At 44.3% G+C, this 23,047-nt stretch overlaps 1 protein-coding gene across 2 annotated transcripts; it reads right to left on the bottom strand.

Moving 5' to 3' along the window:
* Positions 1-2,184: 2,184 nt before the first annotated feature.
* On the bottom strand, positions 2,185-16,586 carry LOC114843295 (sal-like protein 3). Of its 2 annotated transcripts, XM_055503304.1 has the most exons (5): positions 15,085-16,586; positions 4,404-7,526; positions 3,950-4,290; positions 3,384-3,840; positions 2,185-2,309 (listed from the first exon to the last, which is right to left on the bottom strand). In XM_055503304.1, the coding sequence occupies exons 1-4, from the start codon at positions 15,164-15,166 to the stop codon at positions 3,409-3,411; spliced, it is 3,978 nt and encodes a 1,325-aa protein (XP_055359279.1). In that variant the 5' UTR covers positions 15,167-16,586; the 3' UTR covers positions 2,185-2,309; positions 3,384-3,408. The 2 variants fall into 2 exon arrangements, with proteins under 2 accessions (XP_055359279.1, XP_028985553.1); XM_029129720.3 differs by lacking the exon at positions 2,185-2,309 and having other exon boundaries at positions 2,326-3,840; positions 15,085-16,584.
* Positions 16,587-23,047: the final 6,461 nt, after the last annotated feature.

The raw sequence follows: 23,047 nt of genomic DNA, 5'->3' as shown, positions 1-23,047 counted from the left end.
ACACACACACACACACACACACACACACACACACACACACACACACACACACGCACGCACGCACACGTGCCCACACACACACACACACACACACACACACACACACACACACACACACACACACACACAGGGATGAAGTGTAGATAAAACAACAAAAAAGGCAAAGCAATTTGCTCTGTGTGCTGAACAAAGAGGAAAGCTGCCACATTTCAAGAAAGGAGGAAAGAAAAAAAAACATGAAAGACACGTTATGTTTACTTTTCAATAATTACACTAAAATCTCAAATAGACACATCTCATACAATTCCTTAACTGTAATATTAAAGCAAAGCAGTTCATATATTGTTTTAAAATAAAAAAAGTAATGACAAAAACATCTGTATTAAGTTTTGTAATATACATGATAATCCTACTTTTTAATGGTTTACAACCTTGTTTAATCCCACGTGAGGTGGGAAGACATCATAATTGAAATCACTTGAGGTAAAACTTTGCATTTCTGTGGCGCTGCTTATTGAGTATCGATTATTGAATTATATTAAAAATCTGAGGAGAATTGTCAGTGAGATTCTCAAACAACAGTCTTTACATGCAGTCTGCAAAAACCGTTCACTAAATGCGAGCGCATGAGTGGAAGAATGCGTGGTATGTATTGTCTCCGCTCAAATATGAGCAAAATAAGTGCCTGGATAAAGGGGAACAGTCAGTATGGAACTGGCTCATTACTCAACAATTTCACTGGCTGAGTCTGCCGCGATCAGCTGACAGTGCAGTGTCAAACAACGGGCATGCAAACGGCAGCACGCACCATCGAATCAGCCCCGAGAGCTCCCGAGGGCGTACTTAGCTCCAATTCATCAACATCAAAAGTAATACGTGTGTAAAAGTCGAGAGAAAAATAACACAAAACAAACACTTATGGCTTGTTGATGAAAGCTGATGTAAGCTGGACGCTGATGGACCAATCATCACTTCAGCTGCAGGGGGAACATGTGCGGGTTGGCTCGCAGGAGTCATTTGGTGTATTACTGCCCCACACATGCATCTTGGCCTTAGTATATGTTACTACATGTAGGCTTGGATTCCACAGTGGCTCAGATAATCAACAATCAATTAATCAACTGTTTTTGTTTCACTTGAATTGTGCCCTTAGGGATGATTTATTATTAGCTCCAAATGTGCAGGAAAATGGCTTTAGAATTGTGCTAATCTTTTACTGTATATAGTGAGGAGTTAGAGATCAAAGCAGCAGTCACATCTGCCAGGCCAGTCACCACAGATAAGCACTGGAAAAACTCTTTTGTACTCAGTGATTAAAGTCAGTGTTAACTTTCATCTTGCACCTGATGCATCTGCACGCTTCCCAGCGGGGCCATATTTCCCTCCTCCAAGGATATTCGGCGTGATTGCGTGTTGTCTTGTTTTATGTTGGAGAAAGTGAGAACATGGACATTTTGTGGGAGTGTGAGATTGGGAGTGTGTGTTCAGACACATGTGCACCATGTGTTTTGTGTACTGTAGGAAGGAGGCTCCCGTTGATCCACACACGTATGGACAAATGATGACCTCCCTCAGTCGCACACAGTGTGCGGCACTGCCCAGACACAGCACATCCACGCTCCTTCCAGGGGTTTCAGAGAACCACATCATAAAAGGATGTGCCTGGGTACAGCCACTCTTCCCACTATTTGGCATATTAATGCTTGCTTTTCTAAGGTATGACACATTGTGTAGAATGTGGCATAAGTAAAGTGAGAAATCTCACACAAACACACACAACACTCATATTCATATTTATACTGTATTATCAACAATGTAAAAACATAAAGAATCATATGTTGTCTTTTATAGAATGCCAAAAAAATCCAAATTGAAAAAAATAAGGAGTGATTTTTTGTTACAGATGATGTGATTAATAAATATGAAAAAAACATTTCAAGTAATATATTAATAGCAAGATAAATCACCTACTAAAATATTTTTATGATGCTGTATATTTTAAATATTTTTAAAACAGTTGTTATTATTATTATTATTATTATTATTATTATTATTATTATTATTATTATTATTATTATTATTATTATTATTATTATTATTATTATTAAATTGCTATTTCAATTTACATTTATAGATGAAAGAAAACATGATCCATGATCCAGGAAGGAAACTATTCAAACACACGTGTTTTTTTTTCTTTTTTATTCAAGAAGGATCTGATTGAGTGATGAGTTTGCACTCTGACGAGTAGCACAGATGCAGGAACAGAATACCAGAGAACCGACTCTGCAAATTGTAGGAGTGGCACGCTGAAAACAAAGAAAACAGCATGTGATAGATAGCTCAGTCAAAAGGTTAACGGTAACTCACAGACAAAACGTCGTGTTTTTAAAAAGTGCATTCACAAACATGACAAATACTCTCAACTCATGATGTCTATTTTTATGTGATACAAAATATGCATACCTGTTTTAGATTTGTCTGTATTTCTATACATAGATATTTCTTCAAAAGGATCATTTCTTTTTTCTTTTACAAAGGTTAAAAGTAGGGCTGTGGTCATAGCAGCTTCGAATATCTCTAGCTTCTTCACCATTTGACAACGTACACATGGTCTCGATAGATATCCAAAGAAAACCTACAACTTTTCTCTGTTCTTCAAATCAAATCACATATTGTCTTTATTGAGATATTGATCAGCGAAGCCTGCAGTTTAGAAAACAAAAGATCAATAAAATGTTTGGGCCATTAAATATATTTTTGTATACCCGCTTTTTTGTCAATATCATAAATACTAAAGACACAGGACAATAGTATAAGACAATGCTGGGAGACTAAATGTAAAGGTTAAAATAGTTCAAACATTATTTTTTTCAAGTTTTCTAGTTCATGAGAAAAAAATATCAGGCGAGCACAGAAACACTATACTTCAGTCTTTTCTTCAGCCTATCCATGAGCCTTTTCTATGTAAAAGAGCAATCAGAAACAAGGTTCATTAGACAAAGGCCATACTTTTAACAAACCTCTGTTCTTTTCTGTTTTAGTACAGTCCACATTAGATGCTTGCTCATCATAAATGAGGCAGGATCCTGGTTTTCAAAGAAAATTCATAAAAGCAGTCAAACGTACTGATAAAAACCAATAAGTACCATGCAAATCTTGCAAGACGACATATTCTCAAACAAGAGACAGTATTCTTTGTATAGGCGAAATATCAAGTGGGGAGGGAGGGGGTGGAAGGCAAAGACTTCTAATCAATACTAAATACTATGTTTCCAAAAACAAACAAAAAATATTTCATCTGTACATAATGCATGAGTTCATACTGGATCAACAGTTTTGTTCTCTCTTCATCAAACTCTTAGTCTTTGCAAAGCGCCTACCTTGAAATAATACAGAAAAGTGTTTTCAATTGATCCCAATCTCTTTGTTCTCCTCCATAAATCTGGAAAAGGGCCGACTGGCTCCAACCTCCAGGCCAGTCTTCTCCATCGCCGTCATGGGAGGACTGCCACCAGTGTGAACACGGTCCATTCCTCCCGGTATGGCTCCCAGTGAAGTGATTCCTGTACCGCCGAGGCTAACGGGCAGCTGGGTGATGCCTCCGTTCTGGATAACAGAGATTTCATTGTTTTTCGTGGCCAGGCCATTTGTGATAGCGGCTGCGTACTGGTTCCAGAAGCCTGGGTCAACGTTCATGGCCCGAGCCGCCAGATCCTTCTGGAACATCTCGCTGAACTTCATGGCATCCCCGCCCAGCAGGGCCATGGGATTCTCCACAGACAATCGCCGACCCCTTCGGGCCGGAGCGTTGTTCCACATGTGTGTACCCATATGAACCTAAGAACAGCAATGAAATAAAAAGCTGAGTCACAAACGAGACATGATCCTACCATCACAGCATCATTCATAGAAAATTCAAACTGATCTTAATCAAACTGTCTCTTACCTTGAGATTGCCCTTTGTGGTAAAAGCCCTTCCACAAATTGAGCAGGCAAAAGGCTTCTCGCCAGTGTGTGTGCGTTCGTGGATTTGTAGAGCGCTGGCAGAAGAGAAATTCTTCCCGCATGAGTGGCAGTTATGCTGCTTAGGGGTGCGGCGTGGAGGTGGTGGTGCCAGCATGGGGTTAATGCTGGAGTTCATGGTGGCCTGGGGCACTGCAGCAGGAATCTGGATGCCGATAGGCAGGTGAGAGTTGTCGCTTAGAGAGACGGACTTGCTGACGTGTCCGTTCATTTCCATTTTGATCATGTTGGATGCGGTGCTGGCCAGATTCGGTGTACTTAGCCCTGGAAAGAAGTCAGAGGAACGTTACACTAGTTAAGTGTTACAACTCAAAACATATGTTCTTATCTACATCTGTAAACAAGCATTCAGGTTGGTTGACTCTACACATACATACCCCGGTCTCTGTTGAGAAACAGCATGTTGAAGTGGCTCTCCTCCTTGATAAAGTGCCTGCTGGGTTGAGTGGCAGTCAGATCAAGAGCTCCAGTGCCTTCGGTTAGAGAAAGAGGAGATGGGGTCTCTGATTTTTCCGACTTTACTATTGTTACGCCAGGTATATTGTTCTCGTGGCCCTCCTCTGCTATCATGGCACCACCGTTGTTATTGTTGAGTGTAGCTGGGGATTTAGATCGCTGGCTCTCAGGATGACTGTGAGCTGGGGACAAATGCTGCATGGAGCCAGAGGACTCCGACAAAGCAGGGCTTCCCAGGCTTTGACCTTCAGCATCCCCTGTCGCGGACAAAGAATCAGTGGTAAAGCAGTCGGTCTCTCCACCAAAGCTACTGCCGTTCTGCATAGGCTTCTGACCAAACGTCTGGGTCATGTTGACAGTGGAGTCAATCATCTTCATTTGGTTTTCCATTGCAGCGATGCTTGATATGATGGAAGTAGGAGGGGAGCTCCCAGGTGAGTAAGGTTTAGACGGGTCCACATCCCCCTCTTTTAAGTCAGATTCATCGTCCATAGCCTGCTCCATTTCATCCAAAAGGTCATCATCATAATTACTCATTGCATCAAGGCTCTTCTCATCAAACATGGGGTCATTGTCCATCTCCTGTAGGTTTTCAGGGACTGGCGTGTTGGGGATCTGCCCTCCCATGTGCATGCGGATGTGCTGCTGCAGCACAACAGCGTTGGTGAACTTTTTCTGGCAAATAGGGCATGAATGCTGGACACGAAGCGGGGGTTTAGATCTGTGGACACCAAAGTGTGTTTTCAGGTTTCCCTTAGTTGTAAATGCTCGGCCACATATCTTGCATTTGAAAGGCCTCTCGCCTGTGTGGATACGGTAGTGCATCTTGAGAGCACTCTGACAGCTCAAAACGCGATGACAGATGACACACTGGTTTGGATCAGTCATTTTCTTGTCGATATTTTCGACAAGTTGCTGCAGTTTTGATGTCTCTGAGGTTTGCATAGAGTCTAAGAGGCCCCCAAAGGGAAACTTGGCCTTGAACTGCTCTGAGAGCATGGGAAGGACAGGATGGGAGACAGGGTTGGAAACAGAGTTTAGGCTTGTGACGGGTTCAGTGACCTGCCCACCGCTGAGTGAATTAGTGGAGGTGATGGTAGTGGAAAGAACCACTTGAGTTACCGTCGTTGTAGTGGTGGTGTTCTCCCCTGGTCTGGTAGAGCAGCTTGGCGGAAGAAGAATACCTTCAGGTTTCAAGAGAGGAGGCATGTCACTCCCTAAGCTTGGTTTTGGGGAGGGTGAAGTAGTGGTCATGCCGGAATCACTGACAAGGTTGGGGGAAAGAGATGCACATTCGCTTGACGGTGGAGATGGCCTTTGAGGTGATCTGTTGAGTGGAGTGAGGCTTGGAGACTCACCAAATCCTCCCATCATACTCGGTAGCGTGGGAGGCAGCTGGAGCCCAACTGAGGTGGGCACTGTTGGGAGGACGGGTTTGCTGTCTAGCCATGTGGTTACAGGTTTTTCTGGGGGTAAAGACATGCCATATGGGATGCCTGAGCTTGTGGGCACGTTGTCCAGGTACTCTGGCACCGGGTAAGGATTCATTTGAATATGGGGGTATTTCTCTTTGTGCCTCTGGAAGTGGACTTTTAGATTTCCCTTGGTGGAGAAGCGGTTGCCACATATGTTACATTTGTATGGCCTCTCTCCAGTGTGGGAGCGCAGGTGGATCTGTAGTGCACTGTCACTGCCAAACACCTTGGCACAGAACCGACACTTATGCTTGAAGAAGGGGTCCTCAGAGCTGGGCTTAGTGTCAAACACAGACACATTCGGGGGCTTCCCCTTGCGGTGCTTCATGAGAGCGGAGAGTGGGTCCAGCGCGTTCGCTGTAGCTGCTATGCTGGCCAGAGGGTTAGGGAAGATAACGCTGCTGGACGAGCTGTGAGGTATCAGTGGTAGACTGGAGGCAGAGCTCAGAAGGCTACTGTGACTGAGGGAAGGAGGGGAGGTGGAGTTCCTGGAAAGGGCTGAGCTGATGCTGCTGATTCCACCACTTGTGGTAGTGGTGCTAATGTTGTTGTTTGTGAGTGAGGACGAGCAGGAAGGAAGTAGAGATGACAGTCCAGTACCACCGGGCTGGGGAAACACTGAATTACTCGAGGATGAGTTCGGCATTGAAGAACCAGACTGCTGACTGCCACTTTGCGATGTTTGAGAGAGTGACCCTTCTATTGCTGAGGTCAGAGACGAAGGGCCTTGACCAGGGAGAGTAGCCGGCAACCTCACGGGCAGCTGATGGATGGGAGGAGTGATGAAGTTGTGTAGCTGGAGCTGATTTGTGACAGACCCCTGGTTTCCAGCAGCATTGTGATGGTGGCTAAGAGAAGTCTGTGAGCCAGGCTGTCTGTTCATCAGCGCCACCTGACTGCGTATCTGTTCTATCAGCTGCAGCTGGTGTATTTGCTGCTGCTGCAGGGCCATCAACTGGTCCAGGATCATGGGAATGGCCATGGTGGAAACCCCAGTGCCTGCTGCCGCCCTCACGCTCTGCGAGAACTGGGCTACCGCGACCCGGGTGCCATGCAGTGTCTCCAAGGTAACATTGGTGCTTGGCATGGTGTAGCTTGTAACAGTGGAGGGCCCGACATCATGGAGTTGAGGTAGGGAGCCGTCTGGCTCAGGGGATGTCACGTCTCTCTCGTCAGGATCCATTGTTTTGTCAGGAGAAAGCTCTACTTCCATCTGCTCGTCCTCCTTTTCTAGGACATTTAGCCCATTTAAGGTCCCTGTCTCTGGGACATCATCACCCTCACCAGCAGGACTGTGGCTGCCCTCCCTGGGGTCCTCGCTGTCGGCCTGTTCACTAGGGCAGCTGGGAACAGGGGAAGGCTCTGTTGGATATTCCTGGGAGGGGTTAGGTGTGTCCTCATTATCATTCACTATGAGCACCAGGGGGTTCTTAGTGCAGCTCTTTAAATGTTCACAGAAGTCTGACCACTTGAAGAATTCAGCGCAACACTTCTCACATACATGGGTTTCTTCACTGCCGCTGCGGCTCTCGTTCCCGCTATCGGCATCGTCCAGCGCATCACCTCGTGCTGCAAGGAGGGTGGTTCAGTGGGGCGGGAGGGAAAAGAGAGAGAGAGAGCAAAAGAAGAGAAGAATTAATGAATAAATAATCAATAAAGAATCCACACATATTTTGCGGTGCACTACTGCAAGGATTTAACCGTTGATTTTTTTCCTCTCTTTTAACATAAACTGAATCAATAATCTTTTTATTTTTTTTTACTCTGAACAAATTGCCCTAGTTCACCAATTCTCAAGGCCCAGGTTTGCACATTAGCACCCTCTCCATAGAGCCAGCTAATAATTTTCTTTGTGCAATCCATCAAATTATGAGGGCCTATCAAATGTGGATACTGCCGCTTAATGAAATTCCATAGAAGCTATTGATTTCCAATATTTCATACAATTCACGACTGCCTCATCTGTTGGGTACAAATCAAGACTTTGATGGCCGCATTAGGATTCCCCTCTGCTAGCAAGCCCAGTCTATTCCTACCTGAATTTCAAATGCCTTTCATTTTGCATTGCAAAGGTATTGCTTTGGTCCTGAATCTAAGTGAGGGGCCATACAGGCCAATACAGTTTTAATATTAAAGAGACAGGAAACTATTATTTTTATAGATGTCCTGCATATTAACATACACAAAACAAAACAAAACAAAACAAAACAAAACAAAACAAATAAGAATAAGAATAAGAATAAGAATAAGAATAAGAATAAGAATAAGAATAAGAATAAGAATAAGAATAAGAATAAAAATAAAAATAAAAATAAGAATAAGATTGTTTCTTAAATGTTCAAACAAAACAGAAATCCTCCTAGTTAAGAAGGTCCCAGTGTTGCTTATTCCCTCTCCCTCTCCCCCCTCCAGAGCTCTCTGAAATAAGACTCAACAAATTACATGCTAGTGCCATGGCAGCAAAGTCTCTGATTAGTTACACATGTTTAATCACAGTTGTAGGAAGCCACTTCCTCTTCCACATGCAACCATCAAGAGTCATAGGAGCCGAGAACACAGGCCTAATTCACACCTGATCAAAACCTGTGTTTATTTTTTGTGTTGGAGTTACACCGCGTGTGCGTCTGCTGCCTGTGTACGTCCCTTCTGTTACACGGATGTGTTCCGCCACCGCAGCGTCCTTTGTGTGATTTATTTTACAGCCGTCTGCACAGCTTAGCAATTAACGATGTAGATCTGGTGATTATATCCACAAATTATACTAAATTCACACAACATGCAAAATATTCTCAGACGTTTCATATTTATTTATTGCAAATTACTAAAACTTTATTTATAAAAACATTTTCATCCTAAAGAGAAACAATTAGTTTGATATGGGGAAAGTTCATAATAATTAAAAACAGGCCTGTATCTACATGTTTTTAATTATTCATGTGTCCTGAAATGTCTCCTAATCATATAAGTGGATTTCACTCAATAGACCTGACCAGGCTGATTTTGATTGGAAGTAAGAGATAAAAGGACTTATTGAGAGCAGTGTTTACTTCAAAAGCTCCTAGAAAACACTACACATTACAAACTGCACTCACCATCCAGCATTAACGCCGTCCCCTATTATATGGGAACAATTATTAGATTAATACAGTAGCTACGCTCATTTTAAAGGTTAAAATGGAGCAAACCATGGTGAAGCAGACGTAGCATTTCTGCCAATTATAACAACTCATTAGTGAAGAAATCCATTGCTTCTTTTATCATTTCTGACAAAAGGAGCATGACGCACCAAGGTCTGGTGTTTGGAACATAACTAATTATCAACAGAAAAGCTTTGGATGGACTCTGTGTTCCCCTCGTCGCTGAGGGAAGGGCTGACAACTTGATCTGTTTATACTTAATTGTATAAGTTTCTCAGTTAAATGTTAAAGAACAGATATGCAGAAATCAAGGGCAGAGAATCCTTTTACTTTTGGAGTTGCATTACATCCACTTTGCACTGCCAGTGCCACCTCTCCCTCCAGCTTTTAGTCCGTAAAATCATAAATGAAACAAAATGAAAAACATTTGTTTCATGGTTTTCATTTTCAATCCTGTACCACAGCTGCAGGACCAGTTAAGAGGAATAAGGCAGTGCAGTCGTAAGCGGCATGTGACAGCAGGCTAAAAATCTCCTTAGCCCAGCAGCGGACAGCAGAACTCATTTCCATAATTGAGGGTTGAAAGGTCAACACAAATGAGTAGGCATTGTGTTGAGCTGATTAGTTATTAGAATGGTATTACTGTCAATCTCTTTTATTCATTCATACAATTACAAGTGGGGGCCTTTGTCTGCCTCTGACCTAACACTCACTGGCACCTTCTCACACAGTTACACAGACGCACAACAGAAACAAATATTGTACACAATTTAAAAAAAAAGGTGAAAAGAAAATCTGAAGAAAATCTTTTTGCTGTTATTGGAGGATGCTTTGTAGCGTGCACATAAAACTGTACAGCCTAACTACATCAAAGTCACAAATTATATTTCTATATTAAAAATAAAAAAACGTTGCTGCTAATTTAAGTAAAAAATTACCAATTTAAAAATATCTCCAATTATTTTTAATTTTACTGTATAATATGTTTTTCTTTTACTGTTCATGTGCAGCGTCCACTAGTCATGACGATTTTCTTATTAATTCAAATAAATAATACACTGAGTAAAAAATTTGTAACTACTAATAAAAAAGCTGCTGTCAGTTTGCTACTGTATGTCGACACCAAAATACACCATTAAATTTTGCCTTAACTGAAAATAATAAAACGGTGTGTATGTTTATAATCGATTGCATTTGCATTCACAATCAATGTGAAACAGTGCAGGATCATCATGTAGTGCCGCTTGTGAAGGCGACATTTTGTGGTTGATTTGTGTTTTGCAAGACAATGAAAAAGTGTTTTCCTCTATGTGTGTGTGTGTGTCCGTGGGGGGGGGTATTGATTTTCCTGTACCACGAGAAAGGACTGGATGAAAAAAATCCAATCCGTTTTTCATTCCTTTAAGAGTCTTCATTTACCCAGATGCAAATATTAAGCTGAGCATAGTCAATAGGGAGATTGTGGACATTGAATCTGTGTGTCCGCTATCTTGCTCAGCAATCTTTGGCATGCTAACTGAAACCGCTAATCTGACATATTATATCAGATGAGGTATTCATGCTTTCCACTGATTCTGTGAAAGCCACAGAGCTGGGCATTGAGCGAAGCAATCGCAAATTACCCCAGTCTTAATAATTTCCAGATTCACTTAATGAATACAGCCACAGACAAGACAGTGGCAACATTTACTCTGCGTTAAGGTAAAGTTAATGGCGTCGCCGTGGCCATTGCAGGCGTATCCCCTCCTCACACTTCAACAGCCAAACTGTGCTGCTCCGAATTTTATTTCCACGAAGCGAGGCAGCGAGTGGCGTCCGAAGAGCCTCTGCACTCACTGCCTCCTCCTCCTGCCCCTTTAAAATGCCTTTTTCTCACGCATCTGAGGAGAAATCGAGACCCTAAAGAGAGATGCATCACTGTGGGTCCAGCCCGAGCTGGGCGGGGGGAGGGCGGCCTGCTGGGCTCCACAGCGTCGGAATTCTTCTGCCAATTACACTTTTTTTCTATCAAATACTTCCATTGCATGTCTACAGGTTTTTGTGTTGATTCAAATTTTTCATTGGCTGATGAAGGTACAGGACAATAATTCTCCCTTTATTAACAGTCTGAATGTCCTTTCCTCAAGCTGCGTCCATACATATGGCATTTTATTTTTCCAAATAAACAAATATACTATTGCGGGTCCCTGGACAGTAATGCCTCTGTTGTTATAAGCACACAATGCATCTCTTCGAATGATCCCATGTCTCCTCAGACTCAAAGAGGCCTGATCAACCCCTGCAGCCCTGTGTGTGTGTGTGTGTGTGTGTGTGTGTGTGTGTGTGTGTGTGTGTGTGTGTGTGTGTGTGTGTGTATCATCGGCCTGGTCAGTCCTGCTGCAGAGTGGTACAGTCATATCTGCACTCACAGAGAGGCCTTTGTCACTGCCTGCAGATGTGAAGCAGCCAAAACATTAACGATTTGTTTGTGTAAGCATTTGCAATACAGTATTCAGTGACGGCACTCGGTCCAGATGACTGTGTCGCCGGTCAAGGCGGCTCGACGTCTCCGAATGTACAAAGGAGCCAGAGATGAAGGAGAAGCAAACTCCCGCAGGTTTAAGATATATGAGAGGAGAATCTGTCCTTTTCTCTGCATCTCCTTCAGATGTTTTCATGTGTAACAATAACTTATGACCTAATGAGCAATGAAATCATCGACACAAAGATAAACACCTAAAAAAAAAACAAATAGCTAAACGTGTTGGTCACTTGAAGGTGTGATAGCTTTGGCACAAACCTCTCAAAAACCCGCAAAATGCCGTCCCCTCTCAGTCGAGTCCTTCCTCTCAATCAGGATCTTACTCGTCCGCCTGTGTTTTCAGCGCTGACTAGTAATTAAGACACAGCCATATTTGAGTGCCTCCTAAAAGATGTCTTTGGCACAACTACGTGGGTGGTCCACAGGCCTGCACCCAATGGTGAGAGGGAATTAAAACAAAAGCCAAACAAAGCCCCACTGCAAGGGAAATGGGCAACAACTGTGTTGTCACTTCCAGCTGGGAATTTTCTCAACATATTGTATTTTTGCAGCCTGATGTGTGTGTGTGCAGTCCGGCCTCGAACGTTATGTTCTCTGAGAAGCAAAACATGCAGCAACATGAATATTTTAAGCTTCTATTAAAGGTGTGACCTGCGCTTTTTTAAAAAAATATATAATATTAATAAGAGGAACATTTACATCCTGATCCTGTTCGTGGATGGGGAGAACATTCCACACGCAGCCCCCTCATTGAAAGTGAATGCAGGGGAAGCGGTGCTAAGATGGAAAGCCTGTCGCTGTTCACACTTTCTGGGACACGAGTGCGCTGCGCTGCCAAGGTCACCGGCACGCGCGTTCTAATTGTACGAGGAGCTCCGCATCCAGAGGCAGGACCTGGCAAAGGTCAAGTCAGCGAGCATTATGGAAGCCGACCCCCGCCTCCCTTTTCTCTGTGCTAACACACGTACAGAGCCGCCGTGCCCCCGGGGGGGAGGGGGGGGGGGGTCTGGAAGGCCCGCGGGGGTCATGATACGCCAGACAAGTGCTTTTTTGGCACTTGATTTTTGTTTTTCGTGCTTTCGGGGGATGCAGCAGATTAAAGAGGTCCCGAGCACAACGGCCACAGATGACGAGGGTCAGCTCGAAAGACGGGCAAAAATAGGCAAAAGTTGGTGTCACACTCCACTCATCTATAGGCTATTCTGGAATTTAGACTTTTCCTCAAATGCAGCCTCGTGCACGTTGCGTGTCCTTGAGCCCTCCAGTGCTCGCCAGCCCCACGTGCAAAGATTTGAAGTCTAAATCAAGCAGCCGACGACTGGAACTTCTGATCTCCTTCGACATTATATGCAACGGCTCGACAAGGCCGAGGATCAATACTGTCGTCACCATCCGCACCGCAGCCATGGGCGGCGGAGGATCCGATCACGCTGCAATAACGCACCCACACCAACGCTGTGGCGTCTGCAGCTCGTCCTGTAAGGTAGCTTTGGATGAGACGCGGCATTATTGGGTTTGCGTGGACGTGCATGGGCCCACTGTGCTCGGCCAAAGGCTCGCGATTGTTCGACTGCGATGCCTGTCCTGAAAACAAGCAAGCCACTATAGTGCCCCAACAAGGAGAGGAGCGAAAACATTCCACGGCCACTTCCAGTCTGAAGCACAATGTCATGGACACCATGCACACAACGCATTCAACAGATACCTGTACATACACAGAAGCACCGTGGGAAAAGACAGAGAACAACCCAGGTGGACTGACCACAAAAAACCCTTCTTTCTGTTGGACTTAATATTAAAATAATGTTAAAATTCAATTCTACGTCATGATCTGAATATAAGACTGCAGGAACAGAGAAGTTCAATTCCACGTCAGGATCCTACAGGACAGCAACCTGATGGATGTTACATATCGCTGACCATAATCTGAGGAAGGTTATCTCAACACCGAAGCAAGGACAGCGTTTGTGTGAATCGCCATTAAATGACATAAAAAAGAACTCCACACAGTCCAATGGACAAAAGAGCCAAGAGTCGTCAGAGTGGACATTTCCCCATGCAAAAGGAACTGTTCCCCCGAGATTACATCACATTTGTATTCTCAAGTGTGTGTGTGTGTGTGTGTGTGTGTGTGTGTGTGTGTGTGTGTGTGTGTGTGTGTGTGTGAGAGAGAGAGACAGAGAGAGAGAGAGAGAGGGGGAGTGAGTAAGTGAACTGGCCAAAATGGGCCAAGGTAGAAAGGCATAAATAATAGCATTGATTTGCTCAATACTTTATGGAAACCTATGAGTTTAACTATGTGAAAATAAATGAACAGCAGTTGTAATAGTGAGAAAAAATATGATTATACCACAAAATAAATCACTGTCTTATTTCTGGGAGTATTTATAGATAAAGCAATTTATCTAAATATTCTCAAAATTAAATTTGCTCTTTCCACATTTATTAAAATAAAAGTAAAAAATGCTGCAATTAAAATTCTATATTTTAACAAACCAATAATAGGAACGGAGTCTGGCCACAGTTTATATTATCCATTTGCTACAGCAGTGTTTCTTTAGTTCTGACTTTAGCTCTGTAACGGTCGTTTTATTGCGAAAAAAAAGGCTGAGTGCTGAATAAAAGACAAATGAGCCTTGTCTCATTGAGCTGTGTCAAAAAAGAGGGAACAAATCAAGTGAGCTCAATTTATGTGAGGAGGGTAAACAAAAAAGATTTCCATAACAAAACAAGGCATCGACCTGCAACAGAGCCCGCATTTTGCCTTTCGGGGACTCACACAAGCGCTGAGGAACGGGCGACACTAATGATTAAAACAACTTTAATCCCCCGGTTTAGATGATAAAAAAATGTAATTAGCTATTTGTTAAAATTGTGAGGAATTTCAAACGCAACGTGGAAGAGACAGTGTCAAATATTGTCCAAGTTCTAACGTCGTTTGCGCGCTGCCCCTTCAAAGTAAGACTACATATTTAATCCCACGCCTTTGGCAAATGTTGAAAATATTAAATGAATTTTATTTCCAGTCAGGCCTGCAGTAAAAGGCCTTCGGCGAAATACGTGTGAACTGTGGTGTAATATTTTACTCATTGGTTGCACAGACGTCAAAAGTCTTCTTATAACATAACAGCGATGATGCAGCCAGGACGACGTGTGTGCAAACAGAGTTTTGCGGGGAAAACAAACACATTGTGCACTTCGCTTTCGACAGAGTGTTTACTTTTAACCAAATAACTTAATTACATTTTTGCTCATCCATTATAAAGACGTAGTCCCTGATGTCAACTCGCTTGCAAAAAAACACACTACATCGTAGTTTGTATTATTTTGTTTCGTTGAGTTCAAACTAAAAAAGGAGTAAAAGAAAAAAAAATGAAAGAGCCGAAACAAAGTGAAGCGGACACGCGGCACCAGCTGTGAGGAGGAAGTTGTGTGAAAGGAGATCTGAGCTGAACCATAAGCCACTCACCGTGCTCGGAAATCACCCCGCTCAGCGCTGGATCCTCGTCCGACTTGAGGTGCTGCGGCTTGGCTTGCTTGCGTCGGGACATGCTGCTGGCGTCGGTGCGGGCGCTGCTGCCGCCGCTGCCGCTGCTGCTGCTGCTGCTGCTGTTGCTGCTGCTCGTGCGCTCCGGGATGCCTCTGCGTTTTGCAGATACATCAGCGAAGAGCGAGCGAATCAACACGCGCACGCAACACGCACAAAAGTTCGCAAACAGTCTGCTGGCGAAGTGGCGCGGAGCGGAGGGGGGGGGGATCTGAAATTAGCCGGTGCGGCTGCCGTGGCTGCTGGTGCCGTGCGTCGGATTGCGCATGTCGGTGTAATAATTATGATAGTGAATAATGCCTCGCGATTAATGGCACCGTGTAAAGGTGGTGAGGATTGGCTGGAGTCCAGCGGACGCGCATTGGATATGGTAATGGGGGACGGGCCAAGCAATTAGCCGCTTCACTCTCGGAGTTTATCCGTCTCTTTTCTCTTTACTGTCCAGCCTCCCCCAACAGCACAACACGCCAAATCTCTTGTTATGCCCAGCGCGTGGGGGGGTCTTCAGCCGGGAACGTCAGACTGTTTCCCCCCTCCTCTCGCGCAGCGCACCGACTCACGAGTGCTCAGGATTCAACGCCGGCTTTTCTTCACGAAGTATCTTTCATCTTCATCACCGCGACCTTTATGATCCCATTTGTAGCCCAAAACTTCAGGCGGCGGCGTCGCGTGAACGTCTGTGTTGAGGTCTTGGGTTCAGTTCTTTCGCACGCGGCAACTTTCTGACTTTGGACGCAGACGAGGCGACGTTTACGCTCGCCGAGGCGTCTCGGGACGCGAAAGTTTTCCCCTGCCGGACATCTCCTCGGTCGAGTGGCGGCTCGACGGCGGTGGACAGGATGAGTAAAGTTCTTGACAAAAGCAATAAAGCGTATGCGCGTTTCTCGCGTTTTAAACGCGCGGCGCCGCTCTTCAAACTTTGACGCGCGTCTTCCGAGAAAGCGCCGCCGCGATGAGTGGGAGTCCTCCTGCGGGCGACGGTATGAGTGTCAGTGTGGTCAGAAGCTCGTTTGTCCCACCAAAGAGACGTGGCGCCGGCGTCTGCGTCCGCGTCTGCGCTCGCGACCAAGTTCCTCTCGCCGTAGCTCCCGGTTGCGCGCTCGCCTCGGTGCGCTCTCCGAAAGTGCCTCTCTCTTTTTTTTCCCCGGCCGTTTGGCGACTAAACAAACAAACAGCGCTCGTGGTCCAATTTTAAAACTTCAGCCGCCGTCTTCGTTTCGCTCGAGCTCACCGGTTCAAATCGAAGCCAACTTTGGAGTCATCTTCTGCCCGGGAGAAGCGTCGGTCTCTCGGTGCTGCGCATGGCTCCGTGTGTGTGGGGGACTGCGCTGTGTGTGAGAGTTAACCCCCAAGCAGAGGTTCAGCCCATTGCTTTCAGCCACCACTAGGATGTACCACCACGTTGCTGTTCAATGGCTACAGCCCCCAGACTCCAGCGTGAACACCCAGATTTGACCTCCCACCAAAGAATCACATCTCACAGCGCTGAACGGCGACTGCTTGGAAGGAATCAGCGGTCACATTAATCACACAAAGGGTATTTCTGATTTCGTGGTCATAAGTTCGCGTCTTTATTCTAACGGCTCTTCGAGAATTTACGCACGGTGGCGTCCATGGTTTGTCCCGTCCTGTCCTGACAGTAATCACATCCCGGTGATTTATTTTATAGCATCCTGTTACACTGAATACAAATCACAAAGACGGACTAATATAACAACACCTTAGATATTTTGTAAGATTTTATTTTTTCCTATATTTACATTAAAAGAGCTGCAAAAAGAAACAAAGCTGTTTATTGACACCAACGCTTCTCCCTAATAAACACGTTGCTTTTCAAATGAGAATGTGTGACTGCGTGAGGCCACAGTACGGTGATAAAATGCACTGTACGGATTAAGATGCGCCGCAAGATGTAGCATTTGAATACGAATCTAAACATGTGTATTTACTCATTAATAAACATGAAATAAACATATTTGCAACGTCAGTTCATTTAATTCACCGATTTTTTAAAATGTCGCATTAAGGCATTTGATATAATCCAATCCTTGGAAGCGATTATATGAGGCTAAATGATTATGTTGGAAATGTTACTGTCCTTTTCCTCTTTCGGAGCAGGTTCCTAAAAACGAACCCATTTTACTGTAACTGAGCATTTTTTGTTAGTTTGGAGGGTGGGGGGCGGTTAGAGCTCCACCTCCCTCCCTCCCCCCCTCCTTCCCCCTCCCTCGCCTTCTTGTCTGTTTGACTTGTCTATTCCCCTGTGTCCACCTCATATGAGAGACAAATCTGTTGACAACAAGGTCGTCCTCTGACCAAACTTTCCTTTTTTTTCCCACCCGTCTTCTTTTTCTTCCCCCTCTCCTCCTTCCATCATCCCCTTAGAAGTTATGTCCAAAAGGCTGTTATTATCTGGTATTAATAGATGCAGCCCCAGGAAGACAAAATCAGCTATTGATAATTGCAAGGAGTATACGGCAGCTACTGTATCGATCGGCGTGTCCTCCACTCCCCTGGTACTGAGAGATAAGGAGACACACTCTTTAGAGCAATATAATTTCTTTTGACCTATCTGCTTGCTACAGACTTATGATGAATAGCCAGAGTGGCTGAAGTCCTTTATCACCAAAGTTACCCCCTTGATATAATATTGATTCTTTATAACTAGCTCGCCACACAAAAATCAAACTGTCCACTTGGCCATCATCATCATCAATATCATCACAAAGGCGGAGGAATGAAGATCCCTGCGCTTGGAAAGGCGAGCCTTTACAATCTCCTCTGTAGGCCTAATCTTTATTTTGCTGATGATGAAAGGAGAGGGGAAACGAGGCAAAGTGCCAATTTAAGACGAGGTGCCATTTAATCCGGTATACACTACACACGCACACGCACACACACACAGGGCGGGAGGGACGGGGGAGAGAGAGTGGAAGATCCAGTGTGTTTAAGATTGCCAAACAGCTCGGGTCCTGGGAAAGTAATTCATTTGGTGTGAAAGTTTTTATTGTCGAGATGCGCGTAACCTGCAATTACACTTCCATACAAATACAGCTGTTTTATAACAAAGGGGGGGGGGGGACCTCACTCACGCCGCCCATCCACAATAAAACAATCAAAATTAGTATGAATTTGAAAAGCGCAATGGCACATAACAACAATTTAACAGCCATTTAAGTCACCGCGGAGGAAGAGTAAAAAAAAAGCGTTTGTTTTATGATACAGCTGGTACCGGATGCGCCTCAGAGGTATCTTTTAACCTTAAAAGACGGGCTGTTTTGCTGCATAGCTGGAGCCCCATAGAGGCTATTACAAACGGGGCCACTCTCTATTCACCGAGAGAGGGGAGAGCAGCGCTGGTGGAAGAGGCGGGAGGGGGGGAGGGGGGGGGGGGGGGGGTGCTGAGGAGGAGGGCGAGGGATGAAGGGAGGAAGGAGGGAGTGTGGGAGAGGAGAAACGTGTAATCACCCAAACAACCATTTTTACCCATTTCACCCCCTCTGGATCTGTGGCGCAAGGTAAGAAAAAGGGGCTACTTGGCTTCTCCACTGGCCCTGTCTGCTTCACAAACTGCTCCGGCTTCACTTCTGTGAGAACTCCTCTCCTTTCCTCTCACACTCCGCAGTGCGCCGCCGGCTTATGCGCGCCTCCGCTGCGGATACGCCGACGTGAGGCCGGACCCCGCGGAAGACGCCGAGAGGTAAACGACGCCCGCGGTTCGAACGCGTTCATTTGACTAATCATTTTTGCCGCCGCCGCGCGTCATCGTCAATGAAGGTGCTCGTCTCGGGTTTAAAGGTATTCGTTAGGCGTCATCACGGCGGGAGTGTAAAGAAATGATTCACACATGCCCGTTTGATAGGCTATAGAAAAGCCCGTGGCTTGAGTGGCGCGGTCTGGAATATTGTGTCCCCTGCGTCAGTGTCCAATCAGACGTCTTTGCGCCGCCGCAACTGGTGCCAAGAGGCATTTAAACGCACCGCAGGCTACTGTAGCAGCCTATGTCAGCCTATGGCATACTGCTGAGAATTTGATCTGCACCAATCAGCGTCAAGGCATCACTTTTTTTAAGCTCATGAAAGATTATAGGAGGGACTTTATACTCAACTTATTAATACTTTAGTTTCATCTCCTGACTTTTTTCTCCGCTTTTGAAATCTTTCATTTCTCACACGGTCTCGCAAGTTTTGTGAATGTGACAACTTATAAAACAATAAGCACATTTTTGAAATCTCCGTTGCTCTATTGTATTTTAACAGACCACAATGTTATTTAAACAAATGAACAATTATATGCCTCCGTGCATTCAATTATTATGATAATTATGTATTATTTTCTGATAACGTTTTGAATAGAATTATTAATATTTCGTGGCAGGTGCTGTTATATGGATTGTGCGTTAAAGTCATTTGTTTGAAGTGCGGATCTTATTAATAACATTTCTGTCTCTATGTTGTGGAACAGTAGCCTATTGTTATTTTATTCCTGCATATTCCTCTTGTGATACTGGGTTGCTTTTTATGCTGTATAAAGAATTATGACTAAGAAAACACTTTTAATGACATGTGTCACATTAAGAGACTGGGGTAGTGTAAGTTTTCTCATGTGTCATGTTATTATTTATTTTTCCTATTGTTTTAAATGATTAAAGTATCCACGAGTTGGATCTGTAAAACTATTTGGTGCATAATTGTAGACATGCATAAGTAATGACTATTGTAGCTGCGACTATATCAAGTGGCCACTGACAGTGTTTCTGTTGTGAAACCACAGTGTTTTCCTTTCACATTTATCACAGTCTCATTTGCATTAATGTGATACTTTTAATATTTATTACAATTTTTAACAATTCCATTTGGTCACTATTTACTATTGTACATCAGTGAAGTCAGCCATAGATCTTAATGCATCATATTGGGACCCTGTTTATGTGTTTATGTGGAGATCTAATGTGATGGGCAGCTCGTACGTGTGATGAGTAAAATTTGATCTGACTGGAGGAATCGGGCCTAATTGAAATGAATTCAATCAACCCATTTCTTCTGCTACTGTAATTAAATTAGTAGCTGGGGTGTAATTGGACTTTGAGTTGGCACTCGAGAGGAGATGACAAAATGCTCATTGCTGCCACGGAAGGACTATGTGTCAAATTCAGTGTGAGCGGCAACGTGGAAAATCCTGGCTGACTTGTTGACAAGGCTGCTTCGAAGCTACAAGTGTGTGTGAGTAAAACACACACACGCACAAAAACTCGCTCATTGAGGTATATGTGTGGGATTAAAACAAACTATCATACAGGTGATCAATGGCGGAATCTGTGTTTTTATATGGCTACTGACATGCACAACAAACACTGTTAGACTGATTAAAAAGCGCAGCACTTGCAGCCCAACTCTCCTTGATAAAGATGAATCTACGAATATTATTGCGCACACTGGCTTCAAACACAGGAGGGGAAGAGGGTTTACAGGTCCAAGGCCGTGGCCGTCCGTGGCGCTAATGCCACTTCCAAGAACAATGAGCAGAAAGGGGCTAAAGCCGCACTGATGACACTTAATCTCATTGGAATTCCTTGTCAGGTTTGACCTTGGAAAGATATTAGCCACTCAACAAGCAAGTGTGTGTGAGCGTGCGAGGGGAGGGGTGCCTGTGTGGCTGCATTTAGGTAAGGGTGAGTTCCTGTTTGCGTTTACACATACAAGAGTGTTTTTTTTTTTATTTTCAAATGTCTGTGTAGAAAAGCAGTCTAATGTTTATAACTGTACTGGGAACTCGTGTGTCACTTTGCATGGAGGTGTAGCACTCCTAATGTGTTGGTGGGGGGTTAAAGTGAGAGAGGTGCATGTGCATTAGAGCAGCAGCCAGACCACTGGGCTGCAGGGATCTGTGGCCCAGTGATATGTGTGCCACATTGTCTGTTCAATAGAGGTCTTTGAATATTTAAAGAGCATCAGTTACTCCATGCTGTCATTGTTTTGGCACCATTTGGCTTGCTTAATCCTGGTAAGTGCATATCTGCACTGCCTTAGTGACAATGTAAAGGTGTGTGTGTGTGTGTGTGTGTGTGTGTGTGTGTGTGTGTGTGTGTGTGTGTGTGTGTGTGTGTGTGCGTGCGTGTGTGTGTGTGTGTGTGTGTGTGTGCGTGCGTGCGTGCGTGCGTGCGTGTGTGTGTTGCATCATGACTGAAAGTAGAAAAGTTGTCATACTGCAAGTAGCAACCACATCATGTGTCTGAGTGTGTGAGTGTGAGTGTGTGAGTGTGTGTGTGTGCTTGATGCAGTTTCATTTGAGGACACACAGACACACAGAAAGAAATGATCCTTAAACATTATATACACATTTAAAGTCGACTGGGTCTCCCTCTATAGTGTAGTCCAGACACTTCTAGACCCACGCAGCAATGCAAAGCTTCACTACCAACAAAGTGAGTTTGATTGCAAACGTCCTCTGAGCTCTAATAGCAGCAGGTAGATCTGAAGTGATACATGTCGTCCACTACTGGTACAAGGTGGGAGAAAAGCAAGGCTAGCTCCGGTTTATCCTGTACGATCAATAATGGAATAAGCATCTGGGTAATAGCTGATTATATTTTAAAAGGTAGGATTCATTTCTATGGAATTGAGTAAAAAAATAAAATTAAATACAAAGTCATAGAGTGAGCATATACAGTAATTAATATAAGCATTAAATGTGGAACGTAATTAATCAGGTCAAAATCCACACGAACAAAAAAAAATGAAGAAAATCCCAAACTGCTTTCTCCACATTAAACTCAGAATGAATGAATGAATAGCCAGGAGTGAATTGTTCTCATGAGATTTTTAAACATGTTGAGCATATGTTAGATATGTTAAAGAATATGTTAAAGCTATTTTAATATGTTGAGTCGCCCACTGCACACGCTTTACAGTCCAGATGCAGCGGCGTGTCCTTCAGCCCGTCTCCTTCTCCTCGTATCCAGGGAGAAACGCTCCTCTGTGCAGTTCCCGCGCGCTTCCCGCTTTGTCCCTCGTCTGACTTATTTATGGTAACCTGCTAATGAGCTATACGGCCTTTTGTAGCCGCAGACAGCGCGTGTAAACATTTAGATTTTTCTCCTCAAGTACACGGCGAGATCCGTCGAATTAAAGAGCACAAAGTGAAATGAAATCACAGGGCGACCTAACACCTGATCAAATACAAGGTTACCCATGCAGCGCATTGTGTTTTGCTGTGTTAATGCCCCGTGTTGCTATCAGTCTGCTGTGTGTTTTGGAGGACTGCCAGCCAGAGGAAGAGCACCTATTTTGTGGAGAGGTAATTGCAACACAGTAGCCTCTGATTGCCAGGATCTTTCACTGGGAACGGCCCCGGCTCCCTTTTCACTTGCACCGACAGTCTGATTACAAATCATCTTATTGATTTGATGAGTGCAAGATGCTTGCTAATAACTGTTCTCATACCATCTGTTAATCTTTGTTGTGATTAAAGAGGTAATCCCAATACCCATTATTCCCAATGACAAGAGTGGGGATCGTTCTCTTACACAAGCTTTAGCCTCTCAGAGGCCGGAGCAGGGCTGTCGGAGGTGGGGGCCCGAGGGGGTGGGGTGGGGTCGGTGTCTGCAGAGGCAAGGATATCAGTGATCTCCGAATGCAATTGAGAAATCTGCTCCACCTTCCCCATAACAATCGCGATACAAAAAAAGAATTACACCCCTCACTAAAAATCCATTACGTCGTATAATCACGCAAAATGATTTTTCTTAAATATAATAATAAATCACAGGCCGGATCAATAGGCTGCAGACCAACTGCTACGCCCTGATAACGTATCAATCAATATTTAGTATTTAGATTTTAATTAATACCTCAGCTGGGCTTGAAGCCTGTTAGCAGAGAGAGAA

Source organism: Betta splendens, chromosome 16 (genome assembly GCF_900634795.4).
Source record: "Betta splendens chromosome 16, fBetSpl5.4, whole genome shotgun sequence".
Lineage (NCBI taxonomy): Eukaryota > Metazoa > Chordata > Actinopteri > Anabantiformes > Osphronemidae > Betta > Betta splendens.
The sequence above is the reverse complement of the archived record's forward strand: the minus strand, read 5'-3'. Positions and strand labels throughout refer to the sequence as shown.

Excerpts from the sequence above, each read along its gene's own strand:
- LOC114843295 (XM_055503304.1), bottom strand. The coding sequence starts at position 15,166 with ATGTCCCGACGCAAGCAAGCCAAGCCGCAGCACCTCAAGTCGGACGAG. Across the intron at positions 7,527-15,084 it reads CGGGGTGATTTCCGAGCACG|CACGAGGTGATGCGCTGGAC; the intron begins GTGAGTGGCTTA and ends CCCTCCTTGCAG. Across the intron at positions 4,291-4,403 it reads GTTTCTCAACAGAGACCGGG|GGCTAAGTACACCGAATCTG; the intron begins GTATGTATGTGT and ends ACTTCTTTCCAG.